General features: G+C 46.1%; 1 protein-coding gene across 22 annotated transcripts in view; it reads left to right on the plus strand.

The window, feature by feature from the left end:
• LOC119180746 (acetyl-CoA acetyltransferase A, mitochondrial-like) overlaps window positions 1-19480 on the plus strand; it is a 227300-nt gene that overhangs the window by 169336 nt on the left and 38484 nt on the right. For 2 of the 22 annotated variants that reach the window (XM_075882995.1, XM_075882996.1), the window contains one exon: window positions 6683-6789. The exons of 19 other annotated variants lie outside the window; for them this stretch is intronic. In XM_075882995.1, the coding sequence (XP_075739110.1) occupies window positions 6683-6703 (21 nt within the window). In that variant the 3' untranslated portion in view covers window positions 6704-6789. Of the gene's footprint in view, window positions 1-6682; window positions 6790-7372; window positions 7490-19480 lie in introns of those variants that run through there. One more of the 22 variants, XM_075882993.1, reaches the window with a different exon arrangement.

The following is a 19480-nucleotide window of genomic DNA, read 5'->3' on the forward strand; positions in this document are numbered from 1 at the left end:
TATTGAGACGGCTTCAATACCGAGCACCCTCGTCGTCTAAAGCTGGCGAGATCTTTAGTGGCACCCGTTGACTCCCCTACGTGTACCAAGAGCTGGCCTGGTCCTTATGGAACTTTTATAGACGATAGTCTTCCGTGGGGACCTTCGATGCCAAAGTTTTGGTGTGCGTGTACGTGTGCGTGTGCGTGTGCGTGCGTGCGTGCGTGTGCGTGTGCGTGCGTGCGTGCGTGCGTGTGTGTGGTAAGGCGTTGCACTTTTTTTGCAGTGAAGCTGTTTCGTCCTTTAGTAGTGTGTCGTGACCCGAAATATGGTAATAATGAACCAGCACGCACTCTCTTCGTCTTCTTTTGCTTCATTCCGAAAAAATGTGTGGCCATTTTACCGGCGTGGAGCATGCCGGAAGCAAAAAGCGAACAAGTGTTGTGAAAGTGCGATGGAAGGTGAAGGAGTGGAGAGAAAGAAACGGACACAAAGAACAAACCCACGTAAAAATGATCTCACGGTGAAGGTCTACAGTACTTGGCTATTCACAGACGCTAAAACACAGCACAGCTTTGTATAGCATCGTATAAAAAGCAGGTACAGCAGGCGCGGGCAGATCTGAGGATGTGGAGGCAAAAAGGAGTAGGAGAGAGAAAGGTATAGCATACAAGTGTTATGGAAAATATAAACGGGCAGAAAGAAATGAAGAACAATAAACAACGAGAGAAAATGAGCGAGAATAAGAAAACAAACAGTGAGAGGGATAAAACAGTAAGAAAGGAAGATTGATAGAAACAGAAAGGAGGAGAAAAATAGACTAAAAGAGAGAGAAAAGGAGGTAGAAATAAGAATAAACAGAGACAAAAAGACAAATAAGTAGGGAGAAAAAAACGAAAGAGACAAAAGACAAAAATTTTGGCAGATCCTACGTACCTGGGAATCGACGTTATGCGAAGCGTATGCGGAGGGAAGGTAACCGTGTTGCATTTTTTTTTACTAAGCGACACTTCATGAAATAACACTGAATATATAAACAAATATTACACGCATAGACATATTTTGAAGAGTTGCAGATAACCTGCTGCTTGAACTTGCGCAACGATGCCAACTGGAACATGCGTATTAGCAACGCCAGAAGATAACATGAAGCGCTGATGCTCGCGAGGATGCTGGCCCTGTACACGGCTACGTAAATCAACTTCAACGCATGGCAACTAACCACAATTGACGTTAACCTGACGTGACGGCTATATAAAAGAAATACATTTGTGAAATTGAGTAACCACTCCAATTACTGAAATCACATTTCACGAAAAATAGCGTCTATTTAAAAAGTCGCAGCACAGTCACAACGAAAACTACAGAAGAGCGGCCTTGCACAGTCTTTTCAAAACACTAAATGGGTAACTACTGCAAGCACGTTTGCTTGATACCTACTAGGGCATTAATAAGAATTTTTCCTGTAGTAGGCCGGCATTCTCTATGCTATGTTTTGTCATTCTTCTTAGAAGTATGGTATCCGCTGAACACTTGCAAGGAATTTTGTGCCGATTGTTCATGCAGTGGCTGAAGACGATGAGAAATTATGGATGAAGTGGGTATGCGCTACTGTCAATAGAATAACAAGAACAAGATTTCGTAATGGGTTGGAGAATTTCACGTCCCACTCGTTACGTAATTCGCATTGTACGACGACTTGTTGTTTTTTTTGTTGTTTTAAAACGCTTCATTAGTCGTATTAAGGCGATTGCTTTTCCGACATCAAGCCTGCCAAAGGCAAGTGGACCAGGAAGTCACAAGCACCGGGGTAGCTCAGTAGTAGACTACTGGGCTGGCACTCAGCATACCCAGGTTTTAAGCTCCACTGTGTCTTTGGTGCTAGGTTTCATTTCTCTAATTTCGCCTGATGTGGTTATCGACACCGGCGGCGGCAGTGCATGGCAGCGGGGACAGATAGCTGCACGTGACTGCAGTTGTGATCTTCGCTGTAAAAGTATTTCCTGACCTGGCGTAGCTCTGTTGTAAAATGGTTCCTTGCCACGCAGAATGCTTGAGTTGCGATTCCAGCTGAGACCCTTACACTTATTCTTCAGATTCGTAGGGTCCACGCTACCGATGTCGGGCATTTTTTCTAACGCTCGTGCTTTAAATTGCCCATGTGTGTTCTTGTCGTTCCTGGGTAGATACTAAGTGCCGGATACCTGTGGCACATACCTACCTACCGGCGGCACATACCCGCCTGTGAGAATGTGCTACAGTCTGGCAGGAAGTGTTTGACGAAGCACGTGAATGGATTGTGACATTATTCATATTTTCACCAACGCGTCATATTTGTCAAACCACCTTACCCTCCCTTGATAATTTTGGTTCACGCCTAGTTAAGGGGGTGACCACGAGGGCACCAAAACGTAAGCGGATAGATAGATAGATAGATAGATAGATAGATAGATAGATAGATAGATAGATAGATAGATAGATAGATAGATAGATAGATAGATAGATAGATAGATAGATAGATAGATACGCTCAAAGTCGTCGAAGTTCGCTAAAACATGTTTTGCATTTAAACAAACGACAAACAAACAAGTCTGCCCACCTCTGCAGAGAAAGATATAAATATATAGAAAAACATGACCTATTTTTTCAGAATCCTTGCATATCTAAGAGTGAGATCATCTAAGTGTTCGACAGCCACATCCTTCTGTGAATGCTTTTACCAATAGTGTTCCAGTTTGTAACTTTATATGTTTTTACTTCAGTAGGCACCTGCATGTTTTTGACTTGATTCAGCTAATTCTCTTTCTCTTTGCCGCGGTACATGAACCTGTACAATGGCACAGGAAAACTAGTCATATATCTCTGCACAGAATGCGAGAGGGACCTGAAGTAGTCCCGAGCTGCACCACTATTGTACCGCAGGCACCTCTTTGTACAATTATTTTTTTCAACACAGACTTGATTATCACTGGAAAAACGAATGGCTAAGAAACATTTGCTATAATAGACTTTCTTGAGATAGCCACACAACGTCGCCGGCATTCTATTATTCATGTTACAGTGAGTTCTGGTAAGTCGTTGCCCAACCTTTGTTTGCAAACCGTACACAAAAACGGATCACTGACATCAGGAAAAGAACATGACATATCTACGTAGTGAATCATGATGAGTGGGTGAAGCGATGGGTTTGTTCGGTGTTGCCGTAAATAACACATAACACGTAACATTGACCACTCCCGCATATACAGGAGTGACAAAGCAGTGTACAGTTATATACAAGGTTTGCCGGTGATAAATGGTATGAAGGGTTGAGTTGTGAATTTCGTTTTGCTCTCATATTACTGCTTTATTGTATCGGATCTAACCTGAAGTTAGCAAAGACGAGGTAAGGGCACCTACCGCTTGTGGTTGTTGGTAGTTTCCATTGATACGAAATGCATCGCAGAGCATAACAAGACGTCAGATACTGCCCAAATCAGTCGTCCATGATCATCACAGTCATAATCTCTGTCTGTCTGTCTGTCTGTCTGTCTGTCTGTCTGTCTGTCTGTCTGTCTGTCTGTCTGTCTGTCTGTCTGTCTGTCTGTCTGTCTGTCTGTCTGTCTGTCTGTCTGTCTGTCTGTCTGTCTGTCTGTCTGTCTGTCTGTCTGTCTGTCTGTCTCAAGGTTTAGCGTTCATACTAGTGCAATTTTCAATTAATAAGCAATTATTGCGCATGTCTGGGGCACCATATTAACACGTGTATAATTATTTTTATTTGTTTTTAACTTTTATTTTATTTTAACCAGCTTTTCAATATTTGTAGTTTTGTGCGCTGCGTTACACGTAGAAATTCCGAAGTGCCAGCATAATCTTTTTCTTTCAAATTTTATTTGTATTGCCTGTAGTTTCATGATGTTGTTTTATTTATATTCCATGTATTTGTCTTTTGTCTGTACCTGCTGTAGTGTTCCTTTAAAGCATTGTTTGTTTTGTAGTTGTTCCTTTAATTCGCGTATCAGTGTTTTTCCTCTGTTATTTTTTAATCTCCTGGCTATTAACCTTGTTTTAATTATTTGCTTGTTTTTGTTCAATCAAACGTCGGTGTCTGCTCTATGAGTACGTTGGTCAGGCTCACACATCACCACACGTGTAACCCCGCACAGGTCGACCGATCTGCAAATAAATTTGAGATGTACCACATCGAGGCCTTTCAGGCGTCACAGGCGAAAGCGTAAAGTGGAAGCCTGCGAGTCTGCCGCATGTCGATGTCGGATCGTCGGGGCCTCCCCCGAAGTGTGTGGCAATTCTTGATTTCTCCATCTAAAAAAAATCTAGTAAGGGGAACGAGCTAGGGATAACGTCACGTAATAGTTCACTTCGTTACGTGCCACTTTTGCATTCAATATAGCTCTCACAATATTTGAGCTTCAATTGCACTCCCAGCATGCCAGCAGATGTGAAACTGAAAATGAGGACAGCAAATTGATTCGATCATTAAGTGATCACAGAAGCTGTAATACCGGACAAGTCATGAGAACATACCATTCATTGCTCTGGCATGAAAAGAGTAATAACAAGTCTCATCCACACAATTTACTCTATCACTGTTTTTGCGCCAGATGCAAAGCATTTTGAATAACTAGCAAAATTGAATGAAATCAAATCGACCAAAAACCGTGCGTTTGGCGCTCTTTGGCCTGAGTTGCCCTTGCGCCACTAAAATCTACCATCTCATCATCATCAAAATTGAATGAAAAGGATAACATGACAGCACAGCTCATTTATTAATCTTTAAAGTGATTTCTTTTTAGGTTATCTTTATACATGAAAAACCCAATAGCTTAAACTGAAGTCTTCTACGCCAAAAATTTTTCCTATCTCAGCTTGCACTACTGAGGATTAAATACTTCATTCATTTCATTAAATTCATTTCATTAAAAGATACATATATGGGCTGCAGAATTATGGGTTATTCCCAATATTACACCAATACAACCCTCTTCCCCCACCTTCTCCTTGCGCTGGACGCCCAGCTGACGCATAGATATGAAACAGCTGACTGCATCGCCTCGCGGAGGAAAGCTGTCACTTCGGCAAAAAAGAGGACGGTTGCCTCACATGAGCGCGAACGTAGCGGCCCCATGTGCGAATCGACATTGACAGATGGCAATATTTATTTAAATATAGAACTTACCAAAGCGGCATCTAGGGTAGCAGATTATCCTTTTTCTGGCTCCACACATCCGCAGAGGAATTTCGATGAGTCGCTCATGCCGACTATTGTGACTGGCCAACACCTCCGTAGGCCTATCATTTCAACAGGTGCACGGTACTGACGCAACAACTAATAACAGCTGCGCGTGAACGTATAAACACGCACGCACACACACACACACACACACACACACACACACACACACACACACACACACACACACACACACACACACACACACACACACAACACGCCATATCAGTCAAATATCAGTATTTCGTCCCACGATCGCAAATGTGCTGTTATTGCTCTAACGGCTCTACTACTGCGATAGCTCAGTCTGTCGGTGCGCTGCCACCAAGTACACAAAGCTTCGTTTGCCACAAGTTCGAATACCAAATGTGATATCTTTCTTTCTTCTCTTCCTTAGTGAGCTTATAATCAACTGCCGTTGTTCAGCGATAGGCATTTTCCAATAAACAGAAATGAATCTCTGTTCTTTAATTTTGTAGAGTGGTACGAATAGCAATATTTTTGTGCGTTACGAATTCCAATAATAATATGTGAGTATGAATCAAACATTTTTGAAAAGTTGTTAAACATTTTTAATACTTCGAAGTGAAGTTACAGAAGAAAAGTTTCAAAAGATTCTTAAGCTCGTTATAATGAGATAGGAATGTGGCATTGTTTTTTTTTGTTAGATTGGTGGCGATTGGGAGGAAAGGTGCTCCCTTGTTTTATGAAGGATGAGGCATTGTAGACTGGATTGTATTCATTTATCGTATTTGGTGCAACGGATGTGGTGTCAACAGCAGTTTACATGCGAAAGGTTTCACCCCCCCCCCCCCACAGCAACTTCTGTGGAGGCCCTTCTGATTTGGTGGACAAGGACGTGCTCCTTTCGAATTTGGAGTTGCTGATCTGCCCTGCAGATGTCTGTGTATAAACACACCGAAAATTTCAGATAGTGAGGGTTCATAGAATTTTTTTTCTGTCCTTTTGGTCTCAAACAATAATTAAAGCTTCCACCCTTGCCATGCAGGTTTGAACCAGCGCTTTCGTGAGTCAATGTGATTATGCCTGTAACATAGCCCATGAAGCGATGAAGAATTAAAAAAAAATGAAGGGGTGACTGTAACGCAACAGTGCATCTCTATGTTGGAACCAGCATTTTCTCGAGTCAATGCAATTGCTACTATCGACTGAATTGCAGATTCACCGCAAAGTGAAAACGTATTAAGGCAAAGCATTTCAAACAAATCTGAAGGCGCCTCAGTCAATTGGGCATTGACTGTTGTCTTCGGAAATTTCTAATGGTAAAACTTTCAGTGGAAAATATTCAAATATCAAGTGATATTCGAAAAACAATTAAAAGTTCGAATATTTGCACAGTGTTAATTTTTTCTTCCAAAAGTAAGAGCACAAATCTGCAACAAACATATTTACCTTAATTTATCAAATTGGGCAATGTTATAATGAATTGTTTGTCTTTTTCATGCCCTGCAGTGCCGCCTGCAGCCTTGTTGAAAAGGAAGCGATGCAGGTCACCCTAAATATCAAACTGAGACGAGGAGAGAAAAACAATAAACACAGAAGTCATTTTCCGTCTTACACTACTGTGCAAGCTTGCTGTTTTTGCCCATGGGCACGTAAAAGTGCATGTTTTCACCCACAATACATTTATTTACGTAAAGCGAAAGAATACACGAGGACCTGTCATACAAAAACCACACCAGTCCGGGTTTTCAATAACAGATGTGGCTACGATTCCAACTGTTGAATTGCCCTAGAGAAGAAACTGTACCTGAAGCAATCGTTAGGGGCTTTGAGAAGCGGTTATGTACAAACTGCGTTTGTGTCTTGATGTTTTTTTGTGCAATTACACGACATTCACGCGATACACCAACCAGTCTGCGACGAATTTATTCGAGTTACTCCCGTGGGAAGATGCGGGTGGCTTTTTTATAGCACAGTCTGCCACGGTGGAGCGGTGGTTATGGTACACGACCACTCACCCAAAGCGTTGGCGCATTTTGATGGAGGCGAAATGGTAGAAGAGGTCTTTGCGCTGTGCCAGCTCAATGCACTTAAATGAACACCAGATGGTAGAATTTCCGGAGCCCTCTACTCCAGCATCTCTCGTAATCATATTGTAGTTCAGTAACGTAAACGTCCTGGTATTCTTATTTTTTACAGGACACAAAAATACAAGGAAAGAAAAGGGACGATGCGAACAATGCACAAGTTGTTTCTGCGTGCTGTATATGTTCACACAGATTACCAACAACTCCAAGGTAATGTTATTTTGACGCAAAATGGTAGGTTTTGCACCACCTTGACCTAAAAGATCCTGGCAGAGACCTATTGTGCCGGAAGCATGGTCATCGTGCGGGAGCCGGTCTTCCCACAGAAACGATGGTGAGCCCCTCACAGTTCCGGCGAAGTGAGCGCCACACAGCTGGTGTTGTGCTTGCTGCCATTTAGGTGCTTCGATTTTACAATGAATTTCATTTATTTTGAGAGCGTGTTCTCTCTTTTTATGACTCTCCTCGGCCTCCCACTGTTCACGCTTTGAGCTTCAAGCTCTTCACGACGTTTCTTGGCGTCTCGCTCTTCGCGGCATTCCTGAGCATCTTGCTGTTGGCGCGTTTCGGCCTCTCACTCTTCGAAATTTTCTCAGCCTCTCGGTCTTCAGTTTTCTGCTTTCGCTCAAACATTAGCTCCCAAAACTCGTCAGCTTCTTAGGAAGTCACATTCACCGCACGCATCACCTCGAAAATTGCTTTCTGATAGGCGAGAACATCGCACCTTTTCTCGTTGATTCCGATGTTGTCTGCAATAATGTTCGTGTTAGCCGTAACCTTTGCGTGGAGAGGCTCATCACGTTGTTGCCGCGTAAGATTGCACACATTTTGCATTTCTTGTCCGTCAGAGAAGCAGGAGACTTTATTCATACTTGATATGCTTTGATAACATTTTTTTTTCAAGTCCTGCTGTAAGTCGGAGTGATAGAGACAGCGCTAAAGCGTGTCCTAAGGCGCTAGAGGTAGACGCCCGCCGGAAAGAGCAAGAGTTTAAGGCACATCGTAGAGCACCGCAGGACGACACGTGCCGTAAAGTGATGAAAGGCCGTCACGTAGCACTTCAAGATGAGGCTTGCCGAAAAGCGTTAGAGGAAAATGAGAAGCGAAAAGCGCAAGTCTTTGTGGCAAGTCACAGCGAGCATGAGGCCGACAACGAAAGCCTCGGAACAAGGACTATCCTAGAGAGTGAAAGACTCTTATGAATTGAAGAGAAACCTTCACCCGCGATGGTTAGCTTTAAAGGCATCGGAAGTCTCGTTCTGTCTCAGGCAGAGAAAGCTAGCAACGGGCACGAGGAAAAGCTATAGGTAACCAATCTGGAGCTTTGACTCGATCCACAAAGTAAAGGCAGCGTACTTGCGAGTATGAATGCCGTTGCTCTGAGCACGGCAATCAGTTCTGTTAGAAAGAGGCGCCGTCTAAAACATAAGGCGAACTCGAATAACACTAAGTGCGTGAAAGCGGCTAAACTCCATGGCTCGCGAGATGCCATACTCAATGTGAAGGCTGACGTTGGGTCAAAGCTGAATAAGAGAAGGCCGAAGTTCAGGCCACTGCTGAGATCCAGATCAAACGCGAAGCGCGTCGCGAAGAAAGGAACTTCAAGAAAATTCTGGCCCCAAAATCTTCGTTTCGTCTCATCTACTTTAGAGTCGACACATAACAATGACCACAAAGGTAATTTGGTCAGGCCGCTGACGAAACTGTCGTACATATTTTGTGTCAGTGCCATCAGTACAACTGTCAGAGACAGTTCCTGTCAGCAGTGTTTGCACGCCGCGACGACCAGCCGCTTTCCGAAAAATTAATTTGGAATGCCGGAAAAACCGAGCTTCACGCTGAAAAGCGACGAAGACCCTCCTGGAGTTTCTGTGATCGACCCGTCTCGTCAAACGATTGGGACATTCTAGTGTGTGTGCGTGTTTTCGCTTCCTCCCGCAGTCCTTTTCTCTCTCAATCCGTTTTACTTACTTCTCTGTCTCTCGTTTCCCCTTTCCCAGTGCAGTGTAGCAAAATAAATATTTGCTTTTCGGTAAACTTCTCTGCCTTTCTTCATGCAACACCCCTCCCTCTCTCTTGTTCAGATGCATGGAGTTATGGCATAGCCTCATGAAGGCAGTGAGCTTGTAAGTTTGTCAATATGGTTGATTGGGCGAGTTGGCTATACATTGGGTGAGTTGGTGGAGTAAGTGCGTTGAAGCTTTCGGCATTCTTAGCCATTCCAAGATGAAAGGTGTCGGCATAAGCGCAATGCGGAAAAGACTATAGGCGCCAAGTGCGCCATAGCTGCTGTTTAGTGCCATGACATCATTAGTCTAGACGCCAGGCTAAGGGCTAGGCACACGATTGCAAAAGGGCTCTTAAGAAAATATTTGAAGCTCAGACCGACACTGAGATCGAGATTAGGCAGGAAGCACGTCGAGAAAAACCGAATTTCAGGGAAATTCGGACGCCGAGATCATCGCCTAGTCTCATCATTTTCGGTGCCGCGTTGAGGCAAGCATATGGGAAAGCCTCGCGTGCGCATGAGCTATGACAAAGGCTGTTGTTCTCCACCATTGCGAAAAGGTCACTGGTTTACTGGGAGAGTCAACAATGCAGTGCAGGTGCCCTTTTCTTCGAGTTCAGCGGATGTCAATCAAAAGTCGCTGCTACTGAGTTCAGCAAACAGATTTGTTCATTGTCCCTTCGTCAAGACCGGAACCCTCCAAAGCTGTGGAATGCGCGACTCTCAAGCAAACCCCACAGAGTTCTCCTGAGAGGGTACCGTATTGTCATTGCCAAGAGTGTATTTTGTGTTCGAGTTTGGGAATAACATTTTCTAATTTGTTATCCACAGATGAGCAAGGAATGCATCTCAATTTTTGTAAATTTTAGTTTCCTTGTCATTGGAGAATCAGGCATTTTGTCAGTTTATTATTTTTGTTTTCCTTACATTTCGAAAGCTTTATTTCAAGAGAGAAGGCTGAACGAAAGCCCCCATTGAAGATACCTTTTTTGTTAGGCATTGCGTGTTTGTACGCGCAACAGTGCAGCTTAACTTTTAAATTTGTTTTGTGTAACGCCCACAAGTTTGGTTTTTAGTGTTACTTTCTTACTGTTTTCAAGCGCGTTTTTCCGCTGACACTTAGCTTATTGGCTGCACTCATTGAACTAGACCTTGTCAGTGGACTAACTTTTTTTGTTTGACAATTTGACGCTTGCGAGCGACGCCAATGCACGTGATTTAGAAGCACTTGGTGTTCTAGTTGTAGTTCGGGGACAAAATTGAGTTATCCTCAGCAGCTTCGATCGCCCTCAATCTGCATATGTCACAGCTGAGAATAATCGCGAAAATAAAATTGTTTCGTTTAGCAGTGTCAAGCACTGACACTTAGCTAAAAGTGTTTCCACATGGTGTATTCCTCCAGAGATACTTTGCTGATGTTGCTATTTATCAGCTAAGCTCAATCTCGAGGAAATGTGTTTTTTCTGCTGGTCTGGCGATGTGATCAGCATTTGAAGAGCGCTTGTTTTGGCCAGATTGGTTTGGCTTTGTGCTCCTTTCTGTCATTCTAGTAAACCTCTGGAGGGCTGTGAAAGTCACCATAGGCGGAAGGACCAGAACGGCCACAACTCTCAGCGGTCAATCAGCATCCCTTACTCCGAGCTGCGTTATGGCCTGCCACACGGCCACCACTGAACTCTGTTAAACTCCACCAGCGTAAATTTCCCCTAGGAAGTTCGACGGAGATTGAGCTGTGGGAGAGTCACACGGCAATGACATAATTGCTGCGAGGGAGCTCAACTAGTGCTGTCGGCTTTTAGCAGAAGTATTCTCATTTCATCTCTAGCTGTTTTTTGTAGATCTTTGTTATGTCGTTTTTACAAAAACACAATATTGAGAGGTCTGAAGCGAACACAAAATTGAAATTATTTCAAATGAGAACACATTCGCTAAATGTAGCGATGCTGGCAGCGACGTTGGCCACCTTGTGCCCAACGCTACGTTTGTTTACACTGCGCCGTTCTCGAAGAATAGCTGTATTTGTAGCTCGTGTATGAAAATTATTGTGTTTACTGCTATCGTGAGCGCATTCCAAGTGGTTCCTAAATTAGGGCGAGTCCCATTACCCATTCCAGCAGCCATCGAAGCAAGTGACGATAATGCAGCGCTGCCAGCCGTTTCTCTCATGATCAAACACAGCGACGACAACAACCACACGCATGGACAAAATATTTTTAAATGGCAGCACCGTGCCCGACTGGCGAGGCACTGTGTGGAGGGCATCATTGTGGAGAATAGCTGCACTCCGGCGAGCGTATATATATTGTTACGGTTGAATTAAAGGGTAGGTGGATTTATTTACAGGGTGAGGATGAAGTTCAGCAGCCGCGGTAACGATGGAGTCCTCAGGCCGCACCAGACACCTCTTCTACTTCCCCGGCACATACTACAGCCCCGCTCATATCGTAGCAATCCTCCGTTCACAGACGAAGCCCGCTGGGCGAGTTTATGTCACTGGAGGGATGAAACTTCTTGAGGCGAGCCACGTGCACCAATTGCGTTCGATTTGACCAATGAGAAGGTGTCGTCAAGCGTGCCACAACGTACGTCAAGTCAGTCAAGCGATCTACAATGATGTAGGGGCCTGTGTACTGCGGTGAAAACTTCTGGCATAAACCAGGTTTTTCGTTGGGGGGTCCACAACCACACGAATTCACTTTTGCGGAATGAAATGGCATCATGGCGTTGATCGTATTGTTGCTTGGAGCGATCTTGTGATGTCAGTGTTCGCAAGCGAGCAATTTGGCGGGCTTCTTCAGCCCGGCACAATGTTTCGGCCACGGACTCATCGGTATGGAGCTTAAATGGGAGGATTGTATCAAGGGAGCTGCGTGGTGATCGAGCGTACAGCAGGTAGAAGGGCGTGAAGTCCGTGGTCTTGTGCTTCGCTGTATTGTATGCCTAACTAATAAATGGTAAGATCTCATCCCAGTTTTTGTAATTGGACGCGACGTACATTGCGAGCATGTTAGTAAGAGTTCGATTGGTACGTTCTACAAGACCACTTGTCTGGGGATGGTATGGTGTCGAATGTCTGAACTGTGAAGTGCAGAGGCGAAGCAATTTTTCCAAAGCGTCCGCGATGAATTGGCGACCACGGTCACTAATGATTACTTGAGGTGGACCATGGCGAAGAACAACGGAGCGTAACAAAAAGGCAGTGACGCCATCAGCTGTAGAAGATGGTATCGCAGCGGTTTTGGCATATCTGGTAAGGTGGTCGACGCACACTATTATCCAGCGGTTGTTGTTCGAAGATCGCGGAAACGGGCCCAATAGGTCGATGCCTACTTGCTCGAAAGGCGTAGTAGGGGGTTCTACGGGATGAAGAAGGCCGTGCGGTGCACTGGTAGGTCGTTTGTAGCGCTGGCGATTCTCACAGCCCGAGACGTATTGTATTGCAAAATCTCGCATTCAGGGCCAGTAAAAACGCTGCTGCACTCGTCGATGCAGGGTGCGAATGAACCCAAGGTGTCCTGACGTTGGATCATCGTGCATAGAACGGAGAACGTCGTATCGAAGACTTTAAGGTACAACCAGTAAATAACGTGCGCTAGTTGCTGAGTAATTCGTTTTGCACAACACTCCATCACGAATGCGAAAGCGACCACTGCCTTTGAGATTACGAGCGTCAACAAACAATGGGTCCAAAGATAAATCGTTCAATTGTTCTCGTACAAGATATTGGCGTCAGGAAACTTGTGAGAGACCACAGCAAAACAGATGTCAAGGGTATCTGCACTGTCCTCCGTCGTGGTGATAGGTAGGCGAGAAAAGCAATCAGCGTCCGAATGACGTCGTCCACTTCTCTACGAAATGCTGAAGTCAAATTCTTGAAGGCGTAAAGCCCATCGAGCAAGGCGGCCAGAAGGGTCTCGGAGGGTAACAAGCCAACATAATGAATGATGGTCTGTCACAATCGTGAATTGAAGGCCGTAGAGGAATCATCTAAACTTCTGAATGGCGAATACAGGCGCTAAACATTCTTGCTCGGTCACCGTATAATTCAATTCAGCCTTGCTTAGAGATCGACTCGTATAAGCAACAACATGCTCTGCATTATCATGGCGCTGAACAAGCACACCTCCGATGCCAATTCCACTTGCGTCTCTGTGCACTTATGCAGTAGCAGAAGGATCGAAATGACGAAGAATAGGCTCAGATGTTAGTAGAAATTTCAGTTCAGAAAAGGCGGCATCACAATCAGGAGTCCATTCAAATGGGCTGTCTTTTCGCAACAAGCTTGTCAGTGGGTGTACTACGCCCGCGAATTGGGGCACAAAGCGGCGAAAGTGGGAACATAGGCCCAAGAAGCTGCGAAGTTCCTTCAGTGTCTGGGGTGGTTTGAATGTACCGACTGCTTCGATTTTGCGGGGATCCGGCCTGACACCATCTTTGTCAACTAGGTGACCGAGGACTAAAGCTTGTCGTTCACCAAACCGGCACTTCTTAGAGTTCAAAATCAAGCCAGCCTTTCCGACACAGTCTAAAACAAGGCTTAAACGGACGTTGTGCTCTTCGAAGGTACGCCCAACAATGACGACGTCATCCAGGTAGCATAAGCACACCTCCCGTTTAAGACCACAAAGGACAGAGTGTATAAACCTTTCAAAAGTGGCGGGGGCGTTGGAAAGATCAATTGGCATCACACTGAATTGGTACAGTCCATAAGGCGTCAAGAATGCGGTCTTCCCCTTGTCTGAAGAGTGCATAGGTATGTGCCAATATCCTGATTGTAGGTCTATTGAAGAAAAGTACGAAGCCGAGTGTAAGCAGTCAATAACATCGTCAATTCTAGGCAGGGGATATACATCTTTTTTGGTAACGGCGTTGAGTTTTCTGTAATCAACGCAGAATCGCCAGGCACCATCTTTTTTCTTAACCAAGATGACCGGTGCTGGCCACGGGCTACACGAGTCTTCAATAACACCCTTCTTCAGCATTTCTTAAACCTGGTCGGCAATAACTTTTCCTTCTGATGACGACACTGGGTGTTGCTTTTGTCGGATCGGATGGGCAGTGCTGGTGTCAATCCTATGGTGAGCGCGAGAACATGGTAAATGTAGTGGCCTCTCCTCTTGGCAAAAGTCAAACACAGAAGCATGTCACCTCAACAGATGGCGTAACGTTTGCTGCTCGTATGTCCGCAAAGTGGCGCTAATCATGCCTAGGATCTGCGACTCGTAAGAGCTACTGCGCTTGCCAGAGACTGCACTTTCCTCGCTTTCATCGTTGTTAACGACCGCTACAGAGCCTTCAGTGGAATCATCGAAGATGCCAAGCTTCATTCCTCGAGGGAGCACAACCGCCATTGGCGAAGAGTGCAGTGCCCATAGAAAGCTTGCTCCTTCATCAACAGATACCAAACTACGAGGGACGAGTATGCCTTTCTTAGCACATTGAACAATGGCAGGTTCAACGATGGCGTCAAAAGATGTGGCAGATTCTGGGGCGAACACCGCAACTGACCTCATTGACCATGGCGGCACTGTCAGCTCATCGGAAACAATCAGAGCATCCTTCGCGGCCTCCGGCGCCTCATCGACGAGGGCAGGAACAATGTCCCCGCTGACGGAAAGTTCACCGCTTCTACAGTCGACGAAAGCGCCACATCCTTGGAGAAAGTCAAGACCGAGAATCACATCGTGGGTACAATGTTGCAGCACAAGAAACTCTGTTGGGAACACCTTTCCTGCAAATAAAACTTTGACGGCACAAACTCCGACAGGATGAAGTACTTCCCCACCAAAACCACGAAACCTTGTTGATTCGCCCCAAGTAAACATAAATTTGCGGCCAATGCGACTTTTGAAAGAAAGACTCATAACTGATATCGTAGCACAAGTGTCCACCAAAGCACTTGTACAAAAGCCATCTATTTCCACAATCTTGTTCTTGGACATTATAACTGGCGGAGGCATCTGAGGCAAATCTCGTTGTGCGACCTCACCTCCATCGGTCGCGCTGGCTAGTTTCCCGGCGGCGGCGGTGATGACAGCCGTCGTCCCGGCGCAGTCGGCCAGATGGAGGCGTCAAACTACGGTCAGAAGCGGGAGAACTGCCACGGTGACTTCCCCGCCGTGAGGTACTCCTGGAATAAACGAGCCAATGACCGTTGTTGTGACCAGTGCCCGCTGGCGGAAACTCTGATGGGGAACGATATCGGGATGTTGGCTCTCTCTGTCGACGACAGAACCGAGCTATATGCCCGGCGATACCGCAACGGTAGCACACAGGGGCTTGGCGGTAGGCATTGTACTCCTGGAAGGCATTGTGCCGACGTGGTGGTGGTACGGGTGCATCTTCGTGCGGGCCGTAATAGGTGTTGGCTGGCTGATGGGGGTAACTGAAGCGGTCTTCGTACCTCGGCAGCGGGTAGTTATTGCGCTGTGACTTCGGTGGTGAGGGTGGCCTGTAGTTGCAGTCATCGTTGCCTGCTGCGGCAATTGACACGGAATGGCGAGAGGGAGGCGGTGCGGGTGTAGGCTCGTACGGCGTCGGGTGAGCGTGTCGAGTGAGCTCTTCTCGAACGATCTGGCGTATTTTCGACGCGAGATCAAGCGGCGTGTATTTGTCAGCACTTGCCACGGTGGTTACATTCATTTCATTTCATTTCATTTCATTTATTTACTCTCAAGGCCGAAGCATTACAGAGAGGAGCGGGTATACATCGTACAGAAAATCAGGAAATACAGCAAATCAAAATTATATGCGCACAATGGCGATCTGAAAACCATAAAAGAAAAGAAAGACTGCGTGATGTGAAGAAGAGGCAGGGTGATTGAAACAACAATGTTCAACATGGTTGCGTCTTTGAATGACACGCGCACACAAAAAACTAACAAGAGAAAACACAGCGTGACTTAAGTGGCGAATTTACGCGAAATGGTTAGAGAGGGCATTTTTAAACAGAGTGAGGTCAGTGATAGCAGCGATAGGGGCGGGAAGGTGGTTCCACTCATTTGCAGTTTTCGGGATGAATGATTCAAAATATAAATTCGTGCAGGCGCTAGGAACGCCCACTTTAAACTGATGATCGTTGCGTGAGGAAACGTACGATGGGGGCTGGAAAAGAGTGTTGCTAAAAGACGGAATACAATGAAAGATCTTATGGAACAGGCAGAGGCGAGATATTTTACGCCGCAGTGAGAGAGTGGGTAAGTGAAGATTGGCTTTCATCGAGGTAACACTGGACGTGCGATGGTAGTTGGACATGACAAAACGTGCCGAGCGATTTTGAACCGCCTCGATGCTGTCAGCGAGGTAATTGGTATGTGACTGAACTTGGGGGTTCGGTAGGTGACTGAACTTGGGGGTGATACGTCGCATCTTCAGGATATCGAATGTGCGACAGTGGCTTATGACGTCGGTCACCGTAGCAAGGCTGTCTTTGCTGATGAGGAAGTGATACACGTCCTCGGCAACGCCCTTCAACAGGTGGCCAACTTTGTCTTCCTCTGACATAGAAGGGCTGACAATCTTGCAGAACTTCAAGATTGCCTCGACATAGGTCGTGCACGTTTTTCCTGGGATCTGAGCTCTCTGCAGTAACGTTTGTTCCGCCTGCTTTCTCTTAGCTACGGAGTCTCCGAAGCACGCTCTTATTTCAGAGACGAAGCGATCCCATGACGTGAGGGCATCTTCGTGGTTCTCGTACCACACGAGTGCTGTGTCCGTTAAGAAAAATACTACCTTGGTCAGCTGGGTCGCCGCATCTTACTGGTAGTATTTGCTCACCCGTTTGTAGTGTGTGAGCCAGGCATTCACGTCCTCGCAAGATTCGCCACCGAATGTGCGAGGCACTATCAGGTCCTGACGCAACCAGGGACCAGCCGCATGCGAACCTGGTACTAGCGGTGCTGCTGGGACTGGTAGAAGGTCTGCAGCTGCGGGGATCCGGTTTCCTTCTTCGCCGTGAGACATCTCAGCTGCCAGTGGTAACGGGGGCAGTCCAGCAAGGCGGCGGCTTCGTCGTAGATCAGGCGCTTGAAGCGTCGTGTTGCTTGGTTGATTACCCAGCACCTCCACCATAAAACTGTTACGGTTGAATTAAAGGATAGGTGGATTTATTTACAGGGTGAGGATGAAGTTGGGCAGTCACGGTAAAGATGGAGTCCTCAGGCCGCACCAGACAACGTCGTCTTCCTCTTCTACCTCCCCGGCACATACTACAGCCCGGCTCCTACCATAGCAATGTGTGAAAAAAAACACGTTATGAATGAGTACTGCAACAAAAAAGCGTTTAATATTACGAAAATGTATTAATGTACTCACTGTGGCCATTTTTACGCTCGAATTTTTTTCCTGACCTCAAGGTACTGGGGACGACAGTACCTGAATCCGCTCCAAAAGGAGATAGTGGAACTACGTTTTCGAAATTGCTCCGTTTACGTTCGTTTGCGTAAGGGTTGCTGTGTGACACGGACCCCATCTCCTTTGTCGTAAGGACGAGGGAGTTACACGGTGTTCGCGGGTGCCCGTGTTACAGGGGTATTAGGCGGCTCCAAACTCTAGAAGCATTGCCTGGCGGCGGGGATGCTGTTGTGCCACAGGCGTGGTCCTTTGCGGGAGCCCTTCTTCTCCTGGATACGGTGGTGAGCCCCTCACTGTTCCGGTGAAGTCTGCCTTTCCCAGCAGCACTTTCCACAGAAACAGAGGTGCGCACCACGCATAGTTTCAGCGAAGGCTTATCTCCCCCCTCCCCCCAAGCACCGGGAACCGGTCTCGGAGAGCAGCCTGGAACATTATTTAAGGCCGGGCTGTCCTCATGTTTCTGAGATTTGCCCCAGCGGACGTCGTCATGGTGGCCGGCTTTTTACAAACGATAAGCTGCTCTAGCTAACGTTGCCATTCGAAAAACGACTGCCTCGTTATTCCGCCTCTGGGCGAAGGCTTCAGCGATATCTGTTCGGCTGCTCGCCACTCTAGGCGAACGCTACCATTGCGACACAGTGAAATCTTAACAGTGTAACAGTGGTGGCAGCGGTGTGATGCCATCAAACCCAAGAAATCTTTACAGGCCTAAATTAGGCATCCGCAAGGCCACCAGATTCTGTAGGTAAAATTTCATCCTTTTGCTAGTGTCAAAACTTCCACAATACTGTCTCGGTATGACGTCCAAATATTTGCAACACTTCGGTTCATTAGAGTTGCCATAGTGTTCTTACAGGTTACGGATCATAACCACTGCTTTTAGCTGTCGTTAGTTCTTACGTGACCCTTCAACCTAAAAGTGTTAAATTGTTGCGAGCACTTGGAGCCCATCAACCAGTTATAACCCACGCTGCCAAAGTGCTCTGAAGCGCTCAAAAAGAAGGCCAGTACCCCGAATCTCCGTAGAGTCAACTTAGTTGGTGGTGATAGGTTCAACTGGAGAACTTCCTAATCACTCAGGTGGCTTTTGGGATCAATCAGATCAGATAAATTTATTGAGTGCCAGGCTTGCGAATTGGTAGAATGGACCTATATCCTACCTAGACTTCGGCCAAGGGTAGCTGGCTCTTGGTGATTTCTTCGGCTCGCCGGGAGGCCAATAAAGGTGGTCCAAGTCTGAGCTGCGCAACGCATTCTCCCATCCCGCGCGGACGCTGTCGGTGTTTAAGGTTGCATGACAGCTATCATTTATTATGTCAGGGCACTCCCGCAGGACATGCTCTAAGGTGTCTGTAGAGTTGATTTGTCGGCACTTCTCTGTCCTGTAAAAATCTAGACTTATTATGCATATGAGAGATGCACTTCGATAGAATCAAGGTTATAACTGTCGCCACTGGTGATTTGATTGATATGTGGCGTTAAACGTCCCAAAACCACCATGGGATTATGAGAGACGCCGTAGTGGAGGGCTCCGGAAATCTCGACCACCTGGGGTTCTTTAACGTGCACCCAAATGTAAGCACACGGGCATACAACATTTCCGCCTCCATCGGAAATGCAGCCGCCACAGCCGGGATTCCAATCCGCGACCTGCGGGTCAGGAGCCGAGTACCTTAGCCACTAGACCACCGTGGCGGGGCTCAACGTGTATGCATATATTGCATAAGGAAAATAGATTATTGAGTGAGAATTATGAAATTTAATTTATGTCTAGTATAAAATGTTGTTTCTGTTTTCTTCTGTTAGACTTGTTGCTTAACAATGACTGGGGCAATATTTTGAAGCCTGCTAATGTGGTAT

This window comes from Rhipicephalus microplus, unplaced genomic scaffold, assembly GCF_043290135.1.
Source record: "Rhipicephalus microplus isolate Deutch F79 unplaced genomic scaffold, USDA_Rmic scaffold_14, whole genome shotgun sequence".
In the NCBI taxonomy this organism is placed as follows: domain Eukaryota; kingdom Metazoa; phylum Arthropoda; class Arachnida; order Ixodida; family Ixodidae; genus Rhipicephalus; species Rhipicephalus microplus.